Source organism: Neolamprologus brichardi, chromosome 22 (assembly GCF_056152115.1).
Source record: "Neolamprologus brichardi isolate AB-2024 chromosome 22, ASM5615211v1, whole genome shotgun sequence".
Classification (NCBI taxonomy): Eukaryota; Metazoa; Chordata; class Actinopteri; order Cichliformes; family Cichlidae; genus Neolamprologus; species Neolamprologus brichardi.
The window spans coordinates 30,677,311-30,703,361 of NC_142124.1; the positions used below are offsets into that span (position 1 = coordinate 30,677,311).

At 42.8% G+C, this 26,051-nt stretch overlaps 1 protein-coding gene across 2 annotated transcripts in view; it reads left to right on the forward strand.

The window, feature by feature from the left end:
* The first annotated feature begins 3,458 nt into the window (after nt 1-3,458).
* adcy2b (adenylate cyclase 2b (brain)) overlaps nt 3,459-26,051 on the forward strand; it is a 76,981-nt gene continuing 54,388 nt past the window's right edge. For both annotated transcript variants that reach the window (XM_087834556.1, XM_087834557.1), the window contains exons 1-2: nt 3,459-4,212; nt 19,578-19,775. In XM_087834556.1, the coding sequence (XP_087690682.1) occupies nt 3,949-4,212; nt 19,578-19,775 (462 nt within the window). In that variant the 5' untranslated portion in view covers nt 3,459-3,948. The remainder of the gene's footprint in view (nt 4,213-19,577; nt 19,776-26,051) is intronic.

Sequence of the window (26,051 nt, forward strand, 5' to 3'; positions counted from 1 at the left end):
TATAAAAATATCTCTTAGGTCCCATTCCGGTGCCCTTCATTTTGAAATCTCAAAATCTTCTGCAGCACATCCAAGTCTTTAATCACAGCTCTGATTATCAGAAAAGCCTGAGATGAAGCATTTCCTCCTTTTTTTGATCTCCAGACAATTTTCTTGTTGAGGCTGATTTTCCATCAGTAGCTTGAATATCAAACAGCTTTTTGCTGCTATAGTGATGAAGTATAAGACAAATTCAGGATCAAAAATAGATCTGAAAACATAGAACTTTCTTGTAACACACTTGCAGTGCCTTCAAGACCCACCAGGGGGCTTCAGCTCACACACTGGGAGTTGCTGATCTATGTAAATGGGACTACATTTACCTATGTACTGTAAATTGGACTAATGGCTTAAGAGTAATGATTTGTCTTTTTCACCAACATCTGAGGACTGATTGTTATGCAGTGGGGCCATTTCAGTGGTGGGTATAATATACAGGCAGCATCTGCCAATCACTGATGAATGCCCTGTAGCCCCTCCCATAGAGGACAGGTGTGCATGTGAAGTAGGTTTCAGATCAGGCAGCAGCACTGCATCAGTAGAAGTAGGGCACTGCTGATTAAAGTGAACTGTGCTGTATATTAAAGATGTTTTGAACGTGGGACAGCTGAGTTGCATTTGGAACAAAGTGATAGTTTTGTGTTCACATTAATAAACACATTTAAAAACTTTTTATATTTCATTTCAGTCTTTATTAATTGTTGAGTGCACCACAGGACGTTTGTCCTTACATTGCATTGAAGCTGGTAGCGTGTCCAGAGGGGAGGCATGGTGTGGCACTGCACCCAACACGCCCACCCAATAATTTATATCAAATGATACAAATCCAGTTCCAAAAAAGTTCAAATGTAAATTGAATGCAGTGATTTACTACGGAGCCCCACAGGGGACATGGGAGAAAAATAAATTAAGACGGACTTTTGCGAGATCTCGCAAAACAAACTCGGGATCTCGCAAAACTTTTAGCCGCATTCTTTGGAGGCCGCCAGCTCAAAGCCGACCGGGAGGTCGAGGCACGGTGTGCGGTGTTCCTCCCGGCTATAGTAGGTCTCGACCTCCCGTTAGCTTCGAGCTAGTGGGTGTCAGATCTCCGAAAACGTCGGAGCACTTTTGCAAATATGTGATGTTTGTAAACCGAGCAGGTATCTGACGTTTACACAACTACATTCACGCCTCAAAATATCTTAAAAGTGTATTTTGTGACCCAGAAAGAGTAATATTACAACTAAGTAGCTGCCGCCATTGTTGGAATTCAACTTTTGCGAGATCTCGCAAAAGTTTTGCGAGATCCCGAGTTTGTTTTGCGAGATCTCGCAAAAGTTTTGCGAGATCCCGAGTTTGTTTTGCGAGATCCCGAGTTAGTTTTGCGAGATCTCACAAAAGTCCGTCTTAATTTTTTTTTCTCCCATGTCCCCTGCGGGGCTCCGTAATTTACAAACTTTATAAACTCATACTTTAATCACAATGCAATATATAAAAACATGAGACACTTGGCTCATTTTCTATTTATGCCAGCAATATGTCTCAGAAAAGCTGGAACAGGGGAGCAAAACACTGAAAAAGTAAGCAGTACTAAACAAGAAATAGGATTGCAGCTAATTAGATTAACTAATTAGCAACAAGTCAGTAGCATGACTCGGTATAAAAAGAGCAACTTAGAGAGTTTCTCAGAAGTAAAGATGGGCAAGGGCTTGAGAATCTGTAAAATATGGCATCAAATTTTGGAAGAATTTCACAATAATTTTCCCCAGAGTCAAACTGCAAAGACTTTGAACACCTCATCACCTACATTGGATGGCAAAGTTCCTAAATATACTGCTTTTCTCCTCTACTCAAGCTTAAACCATCCACTCATGCAAGCACTTTGTTCTACATCTAAGAGCTATCAAACATTCACATGCAGATAAATGCATCAGTGGCAACGCTTCGCCATGCAGACTGGAGCAGCGGGGATTGAGCTACCAACCTTCCAGTTAGTAGATGACCCGTTCTACCTTCCGATGCACAGCCATCCCATCGGTACATAATTTAATCAAACCGAGAATCTGGAGAAATCTGTGCGCAACGGACAAGCTGAAAATGAATAATACATGCCCTCAGACTGCACTGCATTGAAGAGTAGCACGGCTCTGTCTTGGAAATCCCCGCATAGGCTCAGAATCCAGAAATCACCGTCTGTGAACACAGTTCAACAAAAAATGCAGGTTAAAGCTCCATCAAATCAAATCAAAGTTACCTTGCTTATACTGATAGACAGCCTATCAGCTCAGTCTAGCCAAGCTGCGTTCAGGACTGTGCAGCCTGTTCAGGTTGAATAAGTTGTTACCAGGTTTCCACTGGGATGATTTATTTGTTGCTTTTGGGTTTCTTTTTTCCTTCTGTTACTTTTTTTATGATTTCTAAAAATAGCCCTGAGTTCTGTGCACTGCTGGGCTCGTGTTATTATCAGAATCTGCTTACACATGCTCTTTCTGTCTCTCTGGAAGCTGTGGATTTGACACATTGAAAAAAACTGCATTTTTCTCACCTCGCGGAGCATCGCATGAGGCTCGTAGAAGAGAGTAAGAGAGAGGAGAGGAGAGGAGAGGAGAGGAGAGAAGAGGAGAGGAGAGGAGAGGAAAATATTGGGATTTTGGCTCGTCACATCTCAATTTTACTCCCACTGACACTTGCCCCTCTCAAAACTTTCACTCATTACCAGCCCTCCTACCCTCCCTCCCATTTGAAGCACTGATCTCTCGCTCTCTTCCTCCCACACTCTCTCTGTCTCATGAGGTTTTTCCTTCCTGACTTTGTTTCTTCTTCCTGTTCCTCCCCCATTCTTTCCCCCCTCCGAGTGTTTGTCTTGCCTGTCCTTTTTATCTCTGTCACTGGCTGCTGGATGGTATTTTGTGCTTTTTCTCTCAACGCTCCGGTCTCCTTGGTTTTGCACAGCTGTTACAACCCTTCTCACTTTCTCTCTCTCTCAGACACACACACACACACACACACACACACACACACACACACACACACACACACACACACACACACACACACACACACACACACACACGCTGACACACTGTTTTTCTTCTTCTGCCAACTTCACAGTGTCTTCTTTTTTTCCTCTTATGTAAATGTCTTAAGTCTCTTTCCTTTTCTGTACCTTGTAAACAAAGACACACACACACACACACACACACACACACACACACACACACACACACACACACACACACACAGTCTTGAGTCATATACCACTTCCCTCCACATTATCTAATCTCACACATCACTATTCTCACACTGCTCTGGTAGGTGCAGCACACACACTTTTAGCTCTCTCTCTATCACACGAGTTGGAACACCCTCTCTCTCTCTCTCTCTCTCTCCCTCCCAGTTACACCCCCCTCTCTCTCTCAGTTCCCATCCGCACCTCAGCAGAGTAACATGCTGCTTCGTCACAACTACATCTCTTAGCAGTGAGAAGAGACTGCTGCCAGCTCCCCATCAGACTGACCAGACACAAAGAGCAAAGCCCGGAGGAGAGGCAAGAGGTGAGAACCTACCTCCCCTCGAGTCTTCCCTCTCCGGAGCCTCTGACGGGAGGAGGAGGGATAGAGGAGAGCGCTCGGCTTTCTCACTGTCCTGACTCAGTTTGGCACCTCGGGGCTGAAGGAGCGGCAGAGGATGCAGAGGAAGCTGCAGGAGCTGGAAAGTTGGCTCTGCTTCACTCGGCAGTCAATCTGTCACTCTGCAGCTTAGCAAACTTTAAAATAAATAAATAACTAAAGCAGAAGAGGAAGCGGTGGACGCTGGAGAGTGAGGAGGAGGAGGGAGAGAGAAAGAGAGGAAGAAAGCACCCTTTTCCTTGCGCACGTGTTTTTTGGCAACGAGGAGGCATCACTATCCATCCAGAGGAGGCTACCCATGTGGCAGGACGCTCTGTGGACCCGCGGACGCTACCTGCTGGAGAAGAGCGATGGAGGCGAGGGGCCCGAGGGGCCCGAGAGCCTGGGGGACGGGTGCCCGGGGTTCCAGGGTGAGGTGTGCGCGGAGGGCGAGAAGCCCCAGGACTGGCTGTACGAGTCGTACTACCGAATGAGCCAGCAGCACCCGCTGATCGTGTTCCTGCTGCTGATCGTCATGGGAACCTGCCTCGCACTGCTGGCGGTGTTCTTCGCTTCGGGACTGGTGAGAGTGTGCGTGCATGTGCCTGTGCGTGTGTGTGTTAACAGGCTGTCTATGTGTGTGTACAGGGGGAAGTGTTTTGACAGGATTTTAGAGGTGCGGTGAACAATCCACACATCAGTCCGCGGTCAGTTTGAGTCTAAAAATAAACACAGAGAGAAAATGTTGTCATTGTTGTGTTTGAACAATAGAAACACGAGCACGTGCTCTGTGTTATCGGAACAAGTTCCTGCTTTTGAGGGTTTTTTAGTCACCACAAGGACAGATTGCTTATTAACGGAGTAATTTCAGCCTTTAGCCTTCTTTTTAATAATGAAATGAGAAGATCCAAACCACTCTTGCACACTTGCCGCTTTTTATTTCTGCCATGTGGGAAAATGTTTCTCATGTCAAGTGAAAGACTGTTTCAATCAGCCATGGTGCCGATAAGAGTCATTCAGCGTGTTAGTAAAACAAGCGGCAGCAGAGGGTCAACAAAAAAGAGACAGGACAGACCGGAGGGTCCTCCCTGTCTGAGTAAAGTTGCGTAGAGCAGTTTTATTTCAGCATTTCCCTTTTGTTTCTCTCTCTCTTTTTTGCATTAGTGCGTTATTTCTGTGTTTGAATCTACCGGCTTAGCGGGAATTTTGTGTGTGGAGTGTATGTTCTTCCCGAGCGGAAAGGGCTCTCTCCAGGTCACCAAGCATCCTCCAAAGGACATTCTTGTTAGGTTATCTGGCTTCTAAGTTAGAAGTAACTATGGATGGCTGTTTCTGTGCGTTAGCCTTGCAGCAGACCGGTGAAGTGTGTGGGGTTTGCCACACTTTTAGCCCCATGAGAGCTCACAGCAGCCCCACTGTCAGTCTGAAGTGGATGAGCAGAAGAAGATTAATGGATGATTCGATGTTTTTTTGCCTTTATTAGACATGACAGTACAGAGTAGACGGATAGATCCAAGCATCGATAGTATCAATACCAATGTTGATATTGATATTGGATCAATACTTGATGATGATGATGACTCGTCTCATAAATCATGACGAACCACTCTTCCCCTTGTAATGGTATCTGCATTCCACAATACTGTAATTACTTAGTATTCGATCGATACCAGATAAGGTCAGTATCACACAGCATGAGGAAATCAGGAAACTGTTTTGAGACAGACTCGCACTCGGGCTCATTCACTACCCCTCTCAAAGTGTGTCACCTGCTCAACCAGTGCGGTGCCCTTCCAGACCCAGTTTTGCTGCTGACTTCTTCACGTTTTCTTTCAAAATCTTCACACATCTTTCTTCCTTCATGTCTGTGAAGGTTCTCAGTCATCCAGGTCATCGTAGTCAAAGGAGCTTGCAAAGAAAAGCGTCTGGACTTCTTTAAGTTACTTGAAGACGTTTCACCTCTCATCCGAGAAGCTTCTTCAGTTCTTCAGTTGAGCTCACCCGAAACCCTGGCTGATTGTGACCCACACCCAGTTTCACACCTTGGCTCAGGCGATTAGAGGATCATCAGGGGGTCCTTTTGTCCCTCTGTGGGGGGATACTCCCACTAGGTTTAAATCTGGGACTCTCCACCATTTGACCTTAGAACTGAAGAAGCCTCTCGGATGAGAGGTGAAACGTCTTCAAGTAACTTAAAGAAGTCCAGACGCTTTTCTTTGCAAGCTCCTTTGACTTCTTCCTTCATGATTCCTTCCACAGGTCCAGACGCACTGAAGCGTCCCCACAGCAAAATACTTCCACCACCGTGTTTCACTGAGGGTACGGAGTTCTTTAGGTTATACACCTTCTTTACGCAAATATAAGCAGCATCTCTGTGGCTAAATAGTTCTATTTTCATCTCATCTGACCAAAAGACGCACTTCCGGTGTATTCCACTGTCGCATAATCTTTCTCCAGGTTGTATTTAGCTCACTTCAGTCTGGCTTGAAGGCGTTTCTTCTGCAGAAGTGAAGTTTTTCTTGTTCTGCAGCCTCGCAGTCCATTCCCGTCTTCTTCGAGATTACAATTCCCAACTTGCTTAAGTTGTTCTGGGTTTTTAGGCAAATCTCTCACTAGTTTTGAGTCTTTGAAATCCTTCACTTCCTGCCTCTGCCAGGTTTGTCCTGCACGTCGTGGCTTTCTTTGAATTTCTTGATGTTACAGTTGGATATCCAGCTCCTGCTTTGTCAGCATCAATTATTGTTTTTCTCAAGTCCAAACTGATTTCTTTTGTTTTTAGCATGATGCTTTCACAAGTGACAGCTCAGACCCTTACTAAAGTATTTATACTGTTTGTTAATTGGAAGATAACCCTTTCTTTTCAATTTATTTTATACGCAGCCCCGCAGGGGACATGGGAGAAAAAAAAATCAAGACGGACTTTTGCGAGATCTCGCAAAACAAACTCGAGATCTCGCAAACCTTTTGCGAGATCTCGCAAAACAAACTCGGGATCTCGCAAACCTTTTGCGAGATCTTGCAAAACAAACTCGGGATCTCGCAAAAGTTTTGCAAGATCTCGCAAACGTTTTAGCCGCATTCTTCGGACGCTGACTCGAAGCCGACCGGGAGGTCGAGGCACGATGTGCCGGGAAAGCGGTGTTCCTCCCGGCTGTAGTAGGTCTCGACCTCCCGTTAGCTTCGAGCTAATGGGAAGAATGCGGCTAAAACTTTTGCGAGATCTCGCAAAAGTTTTGCGAGATCCCGAGTTTGTTTTGCGAGATCTCGCAAAAGTTTTGCGAGATCCCGAGTTTGTTTTGCGGGATCTCGCAAAAGTCCGTCTTAATTGTTTTTTCTCCCATGTCCCCTGCGGGGCTCCGTAATTTTACAAGTTTTCAGGATTACAAAGTTAAAGCACATCAAAGCACAGCAGTGCTTTGTGCTATGGGTCAATAAAAAGATCAGATTTTCAGAGAGGGTAATGATAGTAAAACAAGTGGTAGTTTTTGTTTTTTCTTAAATAATTCTGTTGTTGTGTGCAAACAGAAATATTTTATCATGACTCTTGGTTTATTTGCACATAAGCTGACATCGTTATTTCAAACTTTAACCATGTTTAATATGGTCACCTACCACTGTAACAGTACATGTACATATACGTAATGTAGGAAACACATAAAAGGTCCCATTTAGGTGTGAAATTCATAGAATTTTAACATAAATTCAACTGAAAAACTCAAATGTAGCTCGAGTTAAAGCTGCCACAAAAAAACACATCAGTCCTGATCTTCCTGTCCTCGCCCCCAACCGATTGTGGCTGAGCCTGGTTCTGCTGGTTTCTTCCTGTTAAAAGGGAGTTTTTCCTTCCCACTTTCAAGTGCTCACAGGGGCTCATTTGATTGTTGGGCTTTTCTCTACATTACTGTAGAGTCTTTACCTTATAATACAAAGCACCTTAAACAGACTGTTGTTGTGACTTGGCACTGTATAAATAAAACTGCTGTATTTATAGAACAAGACACATCATTTCATCTCAATTATCTTGATATCATAATTGTTGAAATCAGAATGAAAATGCTTTCACATTCCAAGTTCTACGTCATTTATAATAAGAATAAAGAGTACAGTGGACTTTGGATTTCATTAATTCATTATGTTTCTCATTATCAAGAATCAGAAAGAAGCTTTATTCTCGGGATCATCGAAGAGCGCTGTGATCAGAAGAAGAGTTTTAGTTTTGGGATGAAACTGAATGAGACTGAGGTGGGGAGCTCTGTGTGTTTATGTGTGTGTATGATTACGTGTGACAGCATAAGAGGCCGTGAAGCGGCACTTTAAATCTCAACGCCGGGTTTGCAGAGCGGATCAAGAGCACGGTGACAGTTTAGTTCGCGGCTGCGTGGGTGTTGGTGCTTTTGTCAAGTGAAAAGTGTTGTTTTGGCCACAAACACTCAACCATAAACACAAGCTATTGTTTCGCCAGCGCTGCCTTTGTGTTTCATGGAATAGCCGTACAAAAGCAAGCCCACTCATTGCTATTGCTGTTGTTGTTTGATAAAGATTGTTTTGCTCTCATATGCCCAGGACGGTCTTTAGACATTTGTTTTGCTCTCTAAGTAGCACCTCGACTCAATAATTGTGGGGGTCATTCTCAGTAGCACCTCCACCTTTATTGATGCCTTCTATTTAAGACAAATCAATAGAATTTATTGCCCTCCCCGCTGGTCGATCTAATCCTCCTTTACTTCTTGGGCTCTGTGCTTCACTGGTTAAATTACAATCCCGCAGGTAATTTCCCATCATTCTCAATGCAAATTGAAATCATTCATTTCTTTCCCCCCAAGTTTGCTCCTATTAAATAACATCCAAGCCTGTCTATAGTGATGAAGCGGTTGCTCAGCGAGGCGTGTGTATTTATTACTGCTGGGCCAAGAAGAATGGCAGGAATAAATAGAGGCTGGGTCTGAAGCTAGGAGGCCGGGCAGCAGAGAGAGGGGAGGATGTTGTTGTAAGTGCCGTGGCTTTATCAGTGAGCCGACAGAAACCCAACCAAAGCAGCGTTAATGCTCCCAAAATTGCTGCCCACTTTTATCTGTCGCCACACATCATGGCTGGAGTGGCTCAAAGTGCTGTTTTAAGAAGCCGGCCCCTCCACCCAGTTTGCGCAGTACGTGTGTGCGTGTGTGCTGGTATGTGCATATCAGCGATTGTGCTGTTTGGGTGTGTTTGTCTGAGGAAGTCTTTTTTAATTTCTGTCTGAGTAATTTTGAGAGGAAAATCATTCTTGTTCTTTCTGCCTTGAGGTTGTATTTTCTGTGGTGTGTGTCCTCCGTGTTAACCTAAGGCCATTCAAAACATAATTTGACAGTTTAATCGAAATCAATATTCCGTCTGATTATAGAAGATTGGTAATCTGTGAACTGTAACCGCTCTCTCATTGCTGCCTTGGTGCTCATCACTGATTCCAGCACTGTTTCGGCCGGCTCGTGAGCAGTCTGTTGATATTTTAAGTAAAGCAAAAACACAGATTTAGTTTTCTTCTCGTTGACAGTTTGATCGATGGGAGGCAGTGAGGGAAGGGTGTTTTTGTAATGATGGATCACCAGCTGTTACTGGGAGAGAAGTGAGGTGACCGAGTGGAATGAAATAGATGTTGTGACGTCACTGACTAGGTGTGGTTGGAGCTACACCTAAGTAAAAAATAATCCACTAGACACGGAGACCTCAAGCAACAATGCTGCGAAAAACTGACCTTTTCTAAACTATATTGAATTGCTTGTATATTCTTGATTAAAGTGCCTTCAAAAAGATATAATCACAGTTAGATATAATTACACAGTCATGGTAAAAAAAAAAAAAAAGGAAAACATGCCCCCCAGTCAGTTCTAAGGTTTTAAGTACCAAGACATCATAAAAATAATCTGGTCTTCAAATTAGGGAAATTAGATCTCCCAACAAAGTGATGAGTTCACATAAACTTATAATAAATCTGGTTTGTAGAAGCCACCATGTTCCCAGGCTATCTTGAATACAGTGACCGAGATAGATATCGCCGTTCTGACTAATCATGTTTTATGTGTGTGGTTAGAGACCAGCTAAGTATGTAGCATGCCGAAGGTGGAAGAAAAGAGAACTCATAAGCAATTGCATGGTGTTGTGTGTGCACTATCAGACGCTGATCATACCTATCCTTTATCTTCTCCTTTATCTTACCTTCACCAAAGAAGCAAGACAAGAAGGAAAGAGACAATGTGCCCAACATCTGGATAAAATATCACCCTCTTCCTCCTCACTTGTCGCCTTGAGGCGACATTTGTTGTGATTTGGCGCTATATAAATAAAATTGAATTGAAATTGAATTGAATTGAATTTAAGCCGAATCTCCTGAGCTGAAGTCAGGGCTCTAATACACGAAAATATGCTTATTTATTTCAGACATTTCCGCAGTTACTTCCTGTTAACAGATTAGACATGGAGGTCTTAGCTGTGAGAAGACCCTCCCATCTTCCAGCAGCTGGTGGCAAACTGGCTATACAACAAGAACAGCTGGTTATAAGCTAATATTATACCAGCTAATGTTAAGTATTCTAAAAATCGCACTTTCCCTCTGATAAAGTTTGATTACATTCTCACATCGTACTAGAGTTTATTTGTTGAGTGTCTGAGTCTAACAATGTTAGATCTGCAGAGGATAACAATAGCCAACACTAGCTAACAGTAGCTAACACTAGCTAACAGTAGCTAACAAAGGCTAACAATATCTAACGGTGCGTTCACACCGAACGTGATAGACGCGACCAGAGCGTCAGGTTTACATGTAAAGTCAATGGAGGAGTGCGATGAAGCGCGACTGAGGATCCTGCGAAAATTCAGAAGCAGATTTGCGTCACGAAAACGCGAAAACACGAAAATGCGCCAGTCGCGCGACTGACGTGTTTGAAGTGCGAATAAAAATACGCGTGTATCGCGTATCGCGTCTACCGCTCGAGTTGGAAAAATCTGAACTCAGTGTCAAGTCGCGCCGCGACAACCAATCAGGAGCCTGGTGACGTGATGCTCTGGCCTAGTTCAAAGGGGCAGGTCCAGCCAAAGCCCTTCATTCTTCATTCAATATGGAGGAAAGGCTCATCAACGCCGTAACAAACCACCCGGAGCTGTACGACACCAGCTGCTTTCTCTACCAAGAATTTTAATATTATTTCAAATAAGTTTTTGTAATGACTAATGTCTCAGTTCTACTACACAGCAAATATTGGCACACAACTTGACACATGTAGAATTTATTTCATATTATACCAATGAAAAAATATACTACTATAAAGGAACATAGTGAAGCCCAATTATTTAAGAGAATAAAGAGAGGTTAGTTTATTTTGGAGGCAAGCTCCATTTATTAAGAAAATTTTAAAAAAGGCAGGAACGCTCTTTAGAGGTTTGTGGGTGGCAGGGAAGTCACTGGGACTTCAAATGAACATATATTAGCACAGGTATCGATAAAGGACTACCGTATTAAACACTTTTACTAACCGCAGGCAGACGGACAGGCGCTCTGCAGGTGGGATTGAGCGCCTGTAGTTGGTGTTTAGGCGGGCGATGCTTGGACCGACGCGGGACAGCAGTTCCTCAAACTGGACGAAGGAAAGACGGTGGTACCGCTGAAAGCGGCCATCATCCAGACGCAGCTCCTGGAGCAAGTGGTGAAACTCACCAAACTGCTCACGCTTCTGGAGGACCTGATGGACCCAGGTACGGCGAGGTCATCCTTTACGCCGCTGCTCTGCTCTCCACAGTAAATAGAGAAAGGAGACTCTCTCTTCAAACGCTAGCTCGACAGCTGCCATCTTGCAAACATACCATCTGGCACTACTTCCTCCCACATTTCCACTTCACACGCGTGAAAATTGCATATTTTGAAGTGCAACCAATTTGCGTTGAGGTGCGAATGTGCACGTGACCAGCTAGGGGCGTCTGGTGCTTTTTGGTCGCGTCTATCACGTTCGGTGTGAACGCACCGTAAGAGAGGGCAGCAGTAGCTAACAGAGGCTAACCAAAGAGTGATACTGATAGAAAAGTTCAGGATATCCCCAACAGCTCACCTCAGTATCACAGTCATTGGAAAGAAGAGAGTCTCACTCACCTGCTGACTTGCCTTTGACTCCTTTCACAAAGTTTTACAGCTTCTACAAGAGTAAATAGATGCTGGTGCATGCTGACAGCTGAGATAAACAAGAGACTGACAGCCTACACTCACTACAGACGAACTACAGCCAGAGGTGTTTGTCTTACAGCAACTACTGTAGCCAGGATTATGCACTTGAATTGGAAGGAAACAAAATTCAGTTGACTAGGATATGCAGTCTCCTGATATCTAGTGGTGAGATTTTTGATGCTGTACCCTTAACAGAAAAGTCAAAATGCAGAAGCACTGTGTAAAAACCAACTAAACTATTAATGCTTGAGTGTGGGAAATATCCAAGACAGCTGCTATTATTCCTAGGAAAAGACAAAAGTGAGTGAATTCCCATAGACTTCCTCATTTAACTCGAGTTACTGACTGACTGAACCTCTCCCCTGTGTTGTAGTGTTTGCCCCTTTTTTCTATCTTATTAGTGGAATTCTCTGATGCGACTTGCCATGTAGCACAGATCATCCAGAAGGCTATTAGGCTATTACTAAGCACTGATTAGCAAGTATGTGTGTTGTTTATGGATGTAGGTTGTTGGTATTAGCTGACAGTGCTCCATCTTCAACTCTTGCTACTTCTGTCTCAAAATGACATCCACCCGACACGTCTCCCTCGTGGTTGTAATAAATAAAGGAGTAATTCAGTTTGAGATACGATCTAGTCCTCATTAGCCCCTTGAGCCTTTAAACTAACATTAAATTTATCAGATTTCTTTGAAATTCATAGTTCATTTTCACCAAGATTACCATTTCTTCATGGCTCATCTTTAAATAAGTGATCTTTTTTTACTCAGCTGCTGGGACTCTTTGAATCTGCAGAAGCATTTCAAACTGGTTTGATCCACTGAGCAGCACCGTCTCCCTGCTGTGGGCATCAGACTTCTTTTTATTCTGCTGGCAAAATGACCATTTCTTCACTCGCCTCCGATGAATTCCTTCACTGTGGCGCTGTGATGAACGGATGTAAGATCACACAGTTGAAGTAACGCAATCTCTCAAGGTGAAATGAAAACAGTCATGACAGTTAAACACAACAAAAGCCGCTAAAGCGCCCATAAAACATCATTGCAGTGAGTTAGTGTCCTTTTCGTGATGGTAGGTCCTCCATTAAAGTGACTGTGACTTCACTCCAAACTAGCTTTAATAACGTGAGCCATAAACTTTTAGGTTCAGCACTGGATGTTCTGCAACCTTTGACCTGTTTGTGGAGAGCGCGGTAGCATTTCTCTGTGCCGCAGATGGGCCTTCAAGGGAAAGGGTTGTTGATTATTGATGAATTTCATTACCAGGCTGAGAGCAAATTGAAGGAATATGCCACCAGTGCTGCTTCATCAGACAGTATAAATATTCAGCAGGCACAAGCACGTGGAAAGAACATACGCTGCCGCGATCGCAACACACCCTCTCTGGCCCCCATTTCTCCTCAGTTTCTTTATTTGGTGCGTTTTTGTCATTTTGCTGCTGAATAATTAGATTTTTGAATCTCTTTCTGCCACTGTTATGTCTCCCCATACCCCTCCCCAGCCTTTTTCCCCCTCCCAGTATAATAGCTGGATGAGACAGACTGGGTTAAAAAAGGAAATTATTGTTCTGGGTGACAATGCTGCACAATATAGCAGGCAGACACACCCCACTCCCTCTGTGCTATGTCAAGGGAAAATGCTTTAACCAGTTTCAAAGGGGTTTTAACAGGATTAGATGGCCTACGATCAGAAATGTGCAAAGTGCAGATGCTTCTTTCTGTTGATGTGAACAGCTGCTCCACTCCAAATGCGCATGTAGCGAGAAAGCAGGTCCCTTTTCTTTCTCTGTATGTCTCTGACTTGTGTGTGCATGTGTGTTTTGCGTGTGTTTCTAACGCTAAAAGAACCTCTGCTGTTGTAAGAGTTTGCAGTCTTGCTTACATTCTCATTAGGATTCAATCTGTGCTCCGGGCTGACTGTATAGCTGCCGTGGCGTCAGCAGCCGGATCCCATGGGATCCCTTCACCAGACCCTGACTCATGCTACCGCTGCTGCACCATGTTGCCACATTAATGCTGCTATCTTGGATTTGTTCTGACCGAATAGCTTCTGCTGTATTTTAACAAGCAGCTCGAGTCAATAAACTGTCAAAACATCCCGTTACTGAAGGTTGAGCCTGTGACATCTTGTTTTTTGCTTCTCTCAGAGAAATTGAATTGGACGCGGAGAGGATCCAATGCGTTTCTTTGCCCACACCGGCGTGCCTTTTACTGTAAAATGGCTGACAAGTAATCACAGAGAGTCTAGCTCAATTATCATGCCGGACCTGTCAGTGTAATCATGACTCGACTAGAATAAGTTTAAATGGTTTATGTGGGCACCGGCTTTAGGATGGAGCCTGTGAGGTGTTTCACATCCTGCTCTTTGGGTGAATGATGGTTATTTTGTTGCCTGTTTTCCCCTCAGAGTGTATAAATTCTGAAACGATGTTTCGGAGTGCTTTATTTGCACATTAGTTGCAGAGTGCACAGGCGGATTAGTAGAATGAGCTCTAGGAGGCTGTGCACTCCTCCTGACTTTCACTCAGCACAATCAGACCTGCTGCAAACACTACTGTCATTATTTCTTGGTGCAGAGGCTCAGCAGCTAATCAGATCATAAGTGGCAAGTGAAATTTTTAGCGAAATATTAACTTAATTAGGCATACCTCTTCTGTAGGTCCAGGCCAAATTAGCCAGTGAATTTTTACAGCTAGGAATCCGTAATACATCCAGCAGGGAAAAGGGACAACAATCTAACAACTGTCTCTTGGCTGTCATCAGTCTTTAATTAGCATGACTGTGGAATTGGTATTAAAGTGGGCCATACATTTAGTCAAATAATGAATTAAGTGTATGTGCAAGTAACCTCTATGAGCCAAAAGCACAGGCTCTGTATGATGTCAAAGAGAGGGGGAAACCTAAATATGGTCATCTCATCCATACAGCGCCAACTATTAGCAATTCAATTTAAGCCTTCTGTTTGTGAGAGACAGCCAATCAGAAACATCCATCCATCAATTTCCGGATCACGGAGGCTGCAGCCTAAGCAGAGAAGACCAGACCTCCATCTCCCTGGCCACTTCCTCCAGCGTGTCTAGGGGAAAACCAAAGCATTCCCTGGCCACCTGAGATATAATTCCTCCAGCGTGTTCTGGGTCTGCCCTGGGGCCTTGTTCTGGTGGGACATGCCCGGAACACCTCACCCAGGAGGTCTCTAGCAGGCATCCTTGTCAGATGCCCGAACCACCTCAACTGGCTCCTGTCGATGTGGAGGAGTAGAGGCTCTACTCACTCTATCTCTATAGGAGATGCCAGCCACCCTTCAGACAAATATAACTTCTACCACTTGTATCCGTGATCTCGTTCTTTCTTCACCCAAAGCTTGTGAGCACAGGTGAGGGTAGGGATGTAGATCGACCGGTAAATCGAGAGCTTTGCTTATACAGCACCAATTCGTCTGTTGATCTCCCGCTCTGCTACATCCCACTAACCAGAAACATAATGATATAAAAGGAGGGTGACTTTAAAGGAACTTTATATCATGCAAAGTTACTGTAGTTCAAGTCTAGTCCTCTAGAGCAGCGGTCTCCAACCCCCGGGCCTCGGACCGGTACCGGTCCGTGAGTCGTTTGGTACCGGGCCGCGAGAGTTGAGGCTCAGGTGTGAAATGTATAGTTTTCGGGGTTTTTATTGGTTTTCAGCGTTATTTTGTTATCGTTTTTATCGTTTACTCGGTTTTCCTTGGTCTTTTCACGTGTGTTATGAATACATTTTCTTTTTTTGGTACCGGTACTAGTTTTATTTTGTTGTATTTATCCGCGACACCTTAAAAGCCGGTCCATGAAAATATTGTCGGGCATAAACCGGTCCATGGAGCAAAAAAGGCTGGGGACCGCTGCTCTAGAGGCCATTTTCTTTCATATCCATATCCATTGCAGTAAAGTTCGGAGCTGGACCACTGCTGTGTCACTGAAGACTTCTTAAAAGATGATAAAATGCAGGAAGTGGGCTCTGGCAGGTTGGCAGTGGATGGTGCAGCCAGTTACTATGTGGAGCAGGATGACTGGGTTGTGGATGTAGCAGCTGGAGGGTCAAGGGAGGCTAGTTCGTCATCCTCTGGTTGTGGTTGTTGGCCAGGTAGGTAGCAGGAACAAGTGACTGGAAATCGGATGAAGCAGATGGATTTAAGGAGTTAAGGAGACTCAGATACTACTTACATCTGAGCAACTGCAGTCATCCTTCCGCTTTGCAGTTATTGGGAAAACTGTCCGAACTTGTGGGAGACTGAAGGAATTGTGGATGTTTGTTGATTCTTCTTTTCGTGGCAGAAGCTCCCACTCACAGGGTTTTAATGTTTGTGGATCCAAGAATCCAGGTGGAAATCTTACAGCACCACACAAACTCGTCTTTAAGCTCCCCAGAAAGTACATCAACGTCAGCTGGGTCCATCATTCTGTCATGTTTGAGGGAAATGTGGACCCAAGAACAGACCTTTGAGGCAAAGTAAAAACAAACAAACAAACAAAAGTCCATAGAGGTGCAAACAGGTAAACACTCTGGGAGACAAAGAGTAAGACGTGACAAGGTACTAAGGCAAGTTGCAGCTTTAAATACACTAAAGGCCAATTAGAAACACAAGAAATGACTGAAACAAGGTACAAGTGAAACTAATCACTGAGAATGAGACAGGAGATTAAAAGTAAGAAAGTCTGAGAATATAACATGAAAAAACAAGCAGGAGGTATCTTGATTTTCTGTATGAGTGGGTCAAAGTGCTGGGACCATGACATCACTATCTTGCTGCAGGATTCAAACCCAGGATGTTCATGCTGTGAGAAGACAGAGCTGACCACCAGGCTGGCCCCTCTAGAGTGCAAGGGAAAAAATATGGAGCAGGAAAATGAACATCATGAGTTCATCATCATGTTCATCACGTATTATTCTCCAAATAATGAATATTGTTGCAAGAAAAGTGCACTTTTTCCCCCTGAACAGCCTCAATATAAGCGGCAAGTAGGTTCGGCGAACCCTGCAGACTCTTTCCATTACAGTTTTTGTTGGATTTGTTCTAGTCTGCTCATGTTAACAATTATAAAAATGATAAATAAGACGATTATGAATCTACCTTGAATCCCATAACTGCATTCGTTTTTTGTTTTTTTTGAGTCTCCATGCTGAGAACATTTGACCAGAAAAGTAAAGATTGCATAAAGAATAAGCAAAAGCTGCATAAGCTTTAATGAGTCTGATATGAAGCCATTTTTCTAGAACCAGTTGTATATATCTGGCAGTTATATGAGCTCATTTGCACTTGATTTCACAAGTTTCTACAAAGAAGAATCAATATATTAATAAGGCAGGTAATTGCACAAAGCTATATGAGAGAAAAAAGCTGAACCACTGTATGGGGGAGAAACAAAAGAAATTACGACTTGACGGGATGGACAGTTTTTGTTGCCTTTAACGTCTTGACCTGCATATATGCCAAATGAGGACGAGAGAGTGTTCTGTCTGTGTGGTGACAGCTTCTAAATGCTGACTTTGATAGTGTGAGCGTGGAAGTGATGCTGTAGCACATTCCCCGGGCTCAGACTGTCTGCCTGCAGATCTGTGCCGTCTGCTCGTCTGTTTGTGCGTGCACGCTGTGTAGTACCGCCATCCTTTTGAGGACCTAACATCCTCACTAGCAAACAAAAAAAGTGAGCAAACATTTTGTCAATTTGGAGTTAAGGTTGAAGCTTTTAGACACGAGTGTCTAAAACAATATCAGAACTCATCTGTGTGTCTCTGGTAGGTGCTTCTTTGGCTTCAGGCTGTGCTCTGGTTAAGGGACATGAATTGAGAGGATGCCCCAATTTAGAACTGGTGCAAAATGGTTTCAGCCTCGAAGGTGAATTATTCCTTTTTCAGTACTGGCCGTTTTCAAGTATGTTTTTGGGTGGCTCATATTTTTTTGTGCGTTCCCACAGCAGGGACCTCCCATGTGAGACAGATCAACCCTGAGCCCATTTTTGTTTTCTGAGTTTAGGCAGGACAATGTTTGCAGATGATCTCTGTACTGAGATAGGGACCAGGTGGAAGAGAGCGTGGAGAGGTGGAGGTACGCATTGGCGAGAAGAGGAATGAAGCTCAGTTGAAAGTAGGGCTGGACTATATCATACCGTTCACGATAATACAGGTGTAATTTTGGGCAACGATAGGAAAATGAAATATCACGATAGAATATGGGTAAAACGCGCATGCGCAGTGCCTTTGTTTTCATACGCACATGGCGGCGACGCAGAATGAGAAGAGCAAAAGCGGATCGTTAAATGAAATGGATGAACCAGAATTGGTTTGTAAAAATGCTGCAACTTCAGTGGTGGAACTGGTTTAGCTTTCGTTCGTCAGCTACACAACAAAGCACTATTTTTGGTAGCGCATGCTAGCGGGCCGTCGTTATTACCGTGTTGTTTGGAAAATACGGCACATTTAAAATCAATCCATTGATTTTTCTGAAAATCGACAGAGCCCCTTATAATCCCGTGTGCCTTATGTATGAATTCTGGTTGTGTTTACTGACCTCGAAACGATTTTATGTGCACGGCGCTCGAAAATCTGTCAAATGTTTCAGTACGACTTTGCTAAGCTACGAAGCTGCACCGCTTGATGGATTGTTGGAGCATTACGGCTATTGTAAGCAGGAGCCTCGCGGAGTGATACGTACTGTGCTTCAACATAATATTACCATATTGTGTGTGTGTATAACCTCTTTTTAAGTTTTGTGGATATTATACATGGTTATGCTGAGGATATGTTGGCCAATTTCCACCGGAAATGCATTTTGGTTAAACTATCAGCAAGGAATTTGCATTTGCACTGTTAAATTTTTATATAACTTTAATGCACTTAAAAAACAGCTGCTTGTTTAAGTGAAAATACATTGATGGTTTTTTTTGCACTAATAAAGTTGTGGAGTTGTAAAGTGTTTTGTCTAGTGTCAATTATATCGTCAGTTATATCGTTATCGCAAATTTTCAAATGTATATCGTGATAAATATTTTTGGTCATATCGCCCTGCTCCAGATGAAAGTGTGAATGAGAGGGAGGCTGATGGAAAAGTGAAAATGCAAAGAGCAGAGATAGCGAAGACAGATGAGTTTAAATACCTGTGGTCGACCATCCAAAGCAACGGACAGTTTTAAAGAGAGGTGAAGAAGACATTGTAGGTATAATGGGGTGAGCATCAGGGATTAGGAAGAAGCTGAAAATTAGATTCAGTAACATTTTCTTAAATCAAAATCCGTCCATAATTGTGCTTACACATTAGTCAGAGTGCATGATTTTGACCTATAGTAGAAGCAAACGCACCGACATCTGGTCATCAGGTCCCCTTCTCTTTAACGGAAGTGGTACCTCCTTAGCATCATTTTCCGATGTGCAGATATAATCCTATATTAAGAAGCAGGTGGGGAGATGATATCAGATGAGTCACAGTACAATCAAGAGTTTGCCTCCTTAATCTTACTTTTGTTTCCCTGCCTTATCTCTCTGTGTTTCATTTCGGGCGTTCCATTGTGTGGTTTGGTGTAGAGAGAAAGAACCACTCTTTGCACATGTGGCATTTTATCTGCACTGAGAACGGGGTTAGGTGAGATACTGACAGAAGTGGTTGCATTCTGACGCCACGGGAGAGCCAATTAGAGGTGTCCACTCGTGATTGGTTAACCCAGGGCCAAAGCATGAATGTGTTCAATTTCACCAAACTCACCTCACCTCCAACCATCTCTGTCTCTCTCCAGAATACAGAGGACCACTTGACGTTCTTGATCACAGTGCCCACTGCGCTCTTCCTCTTCCTTTCCATCTTCATCCTCGTCTGCATCGAATCCGTCTTCAAGCGGATGCTTCGCCTGTTCTCACTGCTAATATGGGCCTGTCTGGTCACCATGGGTTACCTCTTCATGTTCTCTGGAGGGAGACTCAGCCCCTGGGACCAGGTAGATCGTTTTCTTTATTTTCTGTGTGAGTGTTCGGGTTGATCAGCAAGAGTTCAGCAGATGGCTTTGAAATGTTTACAGCTGTCCAATTTGGAATTGAGAATATTGTAAAAGTGACTTGAAGGGGACCCTATGATGCTCAACTTTATTTTGTATTGTGACTGTATTTTGTGATTTGTGATGATGATAATGCCTGAAATTGTAACTTGACTACTGAAGTTAGTACAGTAATGCACTACATTACTGCATTTGTGAAAAATGTAATGTGATTACAGTAAAGTGTTGTTTTGTAATGCATTACACCCAGCACTGGTTGACAGTCACAACAATGGTGGAACAATCATTATACTGGTAAAAATCATGAAAGGAAAGATAATAACACAACCAGGTGTTTGAGCCCTGCAAAGATGCATCAGCTTGAAGTAATATTCGGCAGATAAGTTTTCATACTTTTATAAAGCTGAAGGATTCACACACTTCAGATTAAAACTTCAATATGAAATGGAAGCAGCAAAGCTTTTCTGCAGACTCTGAAAGACTTAATCAGATGCTACCTTCCTGTGAAGTAAACTAACTGGATATAAAAGATGGACATAGCTTGTGCACTTAAAGAAAGTTTAAGCCCAAAATTCACACTTTAGCTCATTTAATTACATGTAGATTTTTCATGTAGATTAGTCACATAAGTACCATGAAAAACTTTAAATTTAATGGAATCTGATAAAATGTAAATGAAATGTACTTTATTGATTAGTTTACACCAAGCACATTTTCTTTAATGATTAATCAGTTGATTCAGTTTAAAGTTGATCGTATATTTTTCAATTTATTATTATTTTTATCCGGTCTTTAAGCCGTTTCGGGTCCAAATTTCACTTCTGGCCCCAAATTCAAAGGAACACTACGGCATCACTGAAAGTTAAAAACTGTCTAAATTCTTTAATCTTTAATAAAATCATCCGTGTGCCTGCTCTACCAGCTGTGTGTAACAATTAAGTTTAACATCCAGCCATCCATGAAAACAGAATTTCTGAGCTCGGTCACTCAGGCACAGCTGGCTGCCGGCGGAGCTCACGGGCACGTCACTGCAACCCCCGCTGGCTTCTGCTCCGCGGCTGCTGAATGACCCCTCATCTGGGACTCTCCTCAGCTCTTTCTGGGACAGTGGCCCAGCTGCCCCTCTGTTGGTCTTCCTTGGTCTCTTGTGTTCTGGGGGTCTCTGGATGTCTGGAGTTTTGATCTCCTCCATACCTGCTTCATGCCCTGGAGGACGGGGCAGTGGCCCCCCCACACCCTCTAGCAGATCATTACATGAAGGAACCTTTTTAAAAAAAAAACAAGCGCGTCCATGCTCACAGGTGTACACACGGGTGATCACACACACAAACGACACCCTTTTTGGCTCCTACCTCAAAGCACACTGTGCTGTCGATCTTACGTGCTGCACAATAATGTTTAATATTTAGTATTTACTGTCATATTCCCATATATCATTGTGATGTTGTTTATTCTATTACTCTCGTTTTCTTCTGCTTGTTTTCTTTTTTCTTTCTCAACAGGTGATCCAGGTGATCGATATATGTATTTTTTTTTTCTGCTTATTCTGTTGGTTTTTGTTTTTTGCCCTTCTCCCCCGTCCCTCTTCTCAACTGTTTTTCTTTCCCTCCTTCTTTCTCCCTTTTCTTTCCCCCAGTCAAGTCTGTCCCGTATTCAGCAAGTGAAAATAAAATAAACAATAAAAGGTGAATCAAATGGACCATTACGGCAAAGCTGGGATGGTCAATTTGGTAAAGAAAATCCGTTGGGCATCTTTCTTCGCCTTTAGACAATAATTCTGATGGCAAAAGAGCCAAACGGGACAGGTTAAAAAGAAAAAAAACAAAAAAAAAGAAAAAGAAAAAAAAGAAAACAGAATTCATTAAATTTAACGGAGTTAGACGTTAGCGGGGAGTTAGCTAGCTAGTTTCCACCCAAACATAATTTACTATGCTCTGCCTGAGAGATTTCTGAAAAAATTAAAACGTACAACTCTATTATCACTTCCAACATAAATGAAAACAAAAACCTAAACAGCAGTGATGTTTGTAGGGTTACTGAAGTTGGGCTAGCTGGTATATAATGATGTGCTACGTGGTGGCTAGCGGCAGAGCTATGTTAGCATAACATAAACACAGTAAAGATGGAGGATGAACGCTCACTTTTTTTCCACTCAATTAAAGTGGAAATCACTTAAAGATTGGATAGCTTCAATGTTTTTGAGGGTGAAAATGTAAATGAGCCTTAAAGCTACATTTTTTCAGATAGCCAGCAGGGGGCGAGTAAGGGGGCATCAAAGTCTGCGAAAAACAAAAACAAAAAAACAACTTTATGACTGCCATGATCCATACTCTCAGTAAACACTCTCTCTTCATGAGTCATCGTCTAGTTTCAGAGCATAATAAATGCATCACGATGTTTATTGTTTAATAAACGATTTCCATGGGAGTCAAAAAGGAGGATAATACAGGGCGCACTTGTGATTGACAAGACTTTTGTCTACAGTCTACAAAAACAAACAATTAATAAATATGTGACTTAAGCTGTTTAGTCAGCGCTGCAGTACGTGCGTGAAAATGGCTTACGATTACCCGAACCTGATAATTTGGCCTTTCGACACGTAGCCGTGCATTCAAGAGTCTTCTCAGGATTTCATGTGAGAAAGAATTTGCTTCCGCACACACACCTGTCATTTAGTTTAAATGTGTATTTTTTGAATGCATACATGGCTGTGTGTGCGTGACTGTGTGCGTTTGAGGCTGTGTGTGAGCGCAGAATTAATTTGACGTGTTAATGAGCCCTGATGAGAGCTGGAGGTGAGCAGATCAGCAGACAGACACATTAGTTTTCAGCGCCAGGCTCCTTCTTTCTCCATTTCAGGACTCCTATTTTCTCATGCTAGCACCCTGTCTCCATCTATTCATCAAATCCCATTTTTCTCTCCCTGGTTTCTCCACCTGCCTCCTTTTATCCTTTTAACCTCCACCTACGACCCACTCCCCACCTCTCTTTCTCCGTATTACCTTCGTTTTACTTCTTCGATTCCACGGTGGGGTTGGAGATATTTTTAACATCGGCCACCTGTGAGAGCATAATCATTCTGCATTATTAATTATGCTATTCTGCTCCCATGACTCTTCCTCTATCTCTCTCTCTCTCTCTCTCTCTCTCTCTCTCTCTCTATCTATCTATCTATCTATCCAGATAGAATGAAAGAATGAAAAACAGAAAGACAGAATTAAATAAGTTAACAAAAGAAGAAAGGGAAAGAAATATGTAAGAAAAGAAAGAAGGAGAAAAAAGAAGAAAAAGGAAAGCGGAAAGAAAAAAGGAGAAAAATAGGAAGAGAAATAAAAAAATAAAGGAGAAAGGCAAGAAGAAAAAGGCAAAAAAGAAGGAAAGAAAGATAGAAGGAAGCAGGAAAGAATTAGGTAAGAAAAGAAACACTTAATCAACGAAGGAAAATGGAAAAGAAGGAAAAAGGTGGGAAATAAAAGCATTAGGAAAGAAAGCAACAGGAAAGGAAAACAAGAAATGAAAGGAGGATGGCGAAAAGAAAAAATGAGAAAAGGAAAGCAGGAAAGGAGTGAGAAAAGGAAAAAAGGTAATAACAAACAGGGTAAAGAAAGAAAGAAAGAAAGATGCAGGGGAGCAGAAATCCTGTGAGAGGAGAACAGTTGGAGCTGCTGCCTGCTCTCGGTGGGCTGGATTGATTGTGATTACTGAGAGAACAGCATGTCTGATGGAGCACACGGAGCTAATAACAGTAAGGGTCTGACAGAAAGAAAGAAAGGCCACAAAGACAGAGGCCGGGAGAAGCTGCTTCTCTCTTCAGCCATTCACTTTGGACCCCCTCTCTCCCACTCCCACCCTCCACCACTCTCAACCACCCCATTCTGAGCTGGCTCACCTGCTTTTGTTGTAAACACAGACGCACACACACACACATGCGCACACAGAAATACATCTTTAGCCACGTGTGCCACTATCTAGCCGCAGTAGCCTGTTAGTCTGCTCTTTATTTAATTTCTCTGAAGGCCACGGCTCTTTCCAGAAGGCAGATGGAACATAACTGTCACACCTGGTGCCAAATAATCAAGATATAGTCACTTTTACCTGTGCGTGTTAGTACGTACCTGCCCAAAAAAACAAACAAACAAAAAAACCAGGGTGTTGCTTCTTAGGAGGGGAGAGCAAAACCTTTTTAAATGGGAGTATTCATGCATCTGTGCATCTGTCTGTGTTTGCATTAGGAGGCGGGTGAGCATGCATCGCTTATGCTTGAAGCACACAGAGCAGGGCAGAGGGAGAAAAAGTCATGGAAGGTGCTGAAGTGATATGATGGCTGCAGGACTCATGTCGGAGTGTTTGAGGCTGTATTAGGATTCAGGATAGAAAGCCGTGGAGACGGTGTCTGCCTGCCTGCCTGTGTGGCACACAGAAGCAGGTGACGCACCTGAAATTGGACTGCCATTCTCAATTCCACGCAGCCACCTGAACACACCCAGTGTCACACACTCCGACTAACCACATACCCCTTTAGTCACCCCCTCCCCGATGCCGAGGTGAGAGTTCAGGGTAAGGAGTTGAAGGTTATGGCAAAAATATACACGGCCTTCAAAACGCTACATCTGCTCCGACGTCAGCATCCTTCCCTTTGTTGGTTCCCTTAGTAACAGAAGGTCTAAGCCTACACAAAAACACCTCAGTGTGTGTGCGCGCTCGCTGCATTCAGGTCAACCAAACAATTACTTATACCCAATGTTCTAGCTGTGATTTGGCTTGATAAAACACTGCATGCTAGCGAGAGAAGAAATCTCTGTAACCCGTTGCTGCAAATTATGTCCGCAGCGTTGATTTTGACTATCTGTTATTTTCTCAAGCGGAACAGAGCGCAGGGTTTCTACAGCTCTCACAAAGTTGAACTGAGTCACTCTAAAGATGGATCTTTTAGCCCAAGACATCTGTGGTACACATAAGAATATATAGTCACACTAAAGCCATGTCCTGTGCTAAAAACTCTGACAAATTTTAAAGCCAGGGTTTCCAAAGTGCAACTAAATTAAATTAGAAATTATTGTAAATTTCAATCAATTGTTGACTTCACAGCAGGAAAGCAGAACAAAGTTAATTTACACTTCCAGTGCGAACTTCATAGACAGGAAGTTAGGAACCCACCCAACAAAAAGACCTTAAAAGATATTAAGAATGACGTTGCCAAACAAGAACACTCCTCTTATTATGAGGAGATATGTTGTGAAAACCTGAGTGTTCCAGTAGATGACATAAGAACCAGCCCATTTACTGTTTTTGGACTGTTTAGTTTTTATCTAGAAATCTATTTTACTTTGACTTTTTAAGCAATTTGAACCCAATTTTAGCATTTAGCATTGGAGGGTATGTACCGATTAAACATATTTTAGACCTCCAATCAAGAAAAAATTACTTAGTAGCTAAACATTAATTCAAAATTTAATTAGAGTTTTGCTAATCCTCTGAAAAGTTGCCTTATCACCTTGGCTCAGAAAACAACTTCCATGGACATCTGGTGCTTGGAAGAGGAAATCTAAATGGATTTAGCCGTTTTTATTTTGATGGATGTTTAATAATTCAGTTTCATGTGAGGTTTCAGGCTGTTTCAACCAACTCTTCAAATCTGACTGCTAAAATGGTTTACGTTATGCTTCATTAAATTCTGAAATGCATTGTGCCGGCTGAAATTTGTATATAAAAATTTAAAGTCAGTTAAGTGAATTCAGTTAAAAAATATATATACATTTTGTACAAATTTTGACAGTTCTGAAATACTGTGTGGGTGTGTGTTGTTTTTTATGGCACAGGGTCTACTAAAACAAATCCATATTTTTCTTCAGCCCGGGCGACTCAAGAAAGACTTTCTCAACTATAATGATCAGTCCATTATTACTGGATCATAAAAAAGATAAACTCTATTATTTTGATGCTTTTCCAGTTTCATTAATTACCTGAACAATCTTGAAGCGCTGTAGCTTTCACCAGATTAGCGTGCTTTAGCCACTGACAGCTCTACATGGCTAACTAGCATAAGTGGTATACAGAAAAAGTGGGCATTTTCCATTTTCAAACCATCACACTCCAAGCGAACACGAACAGGTAGCGTGCATATGATGGTATATATGAGTGAAAGTGCTGTAAGTGACTGACAGGCCTCGTACTAGCAGTTTCAAAATTGGCTATTAGCTTAGCTAGCTTAAACAAATG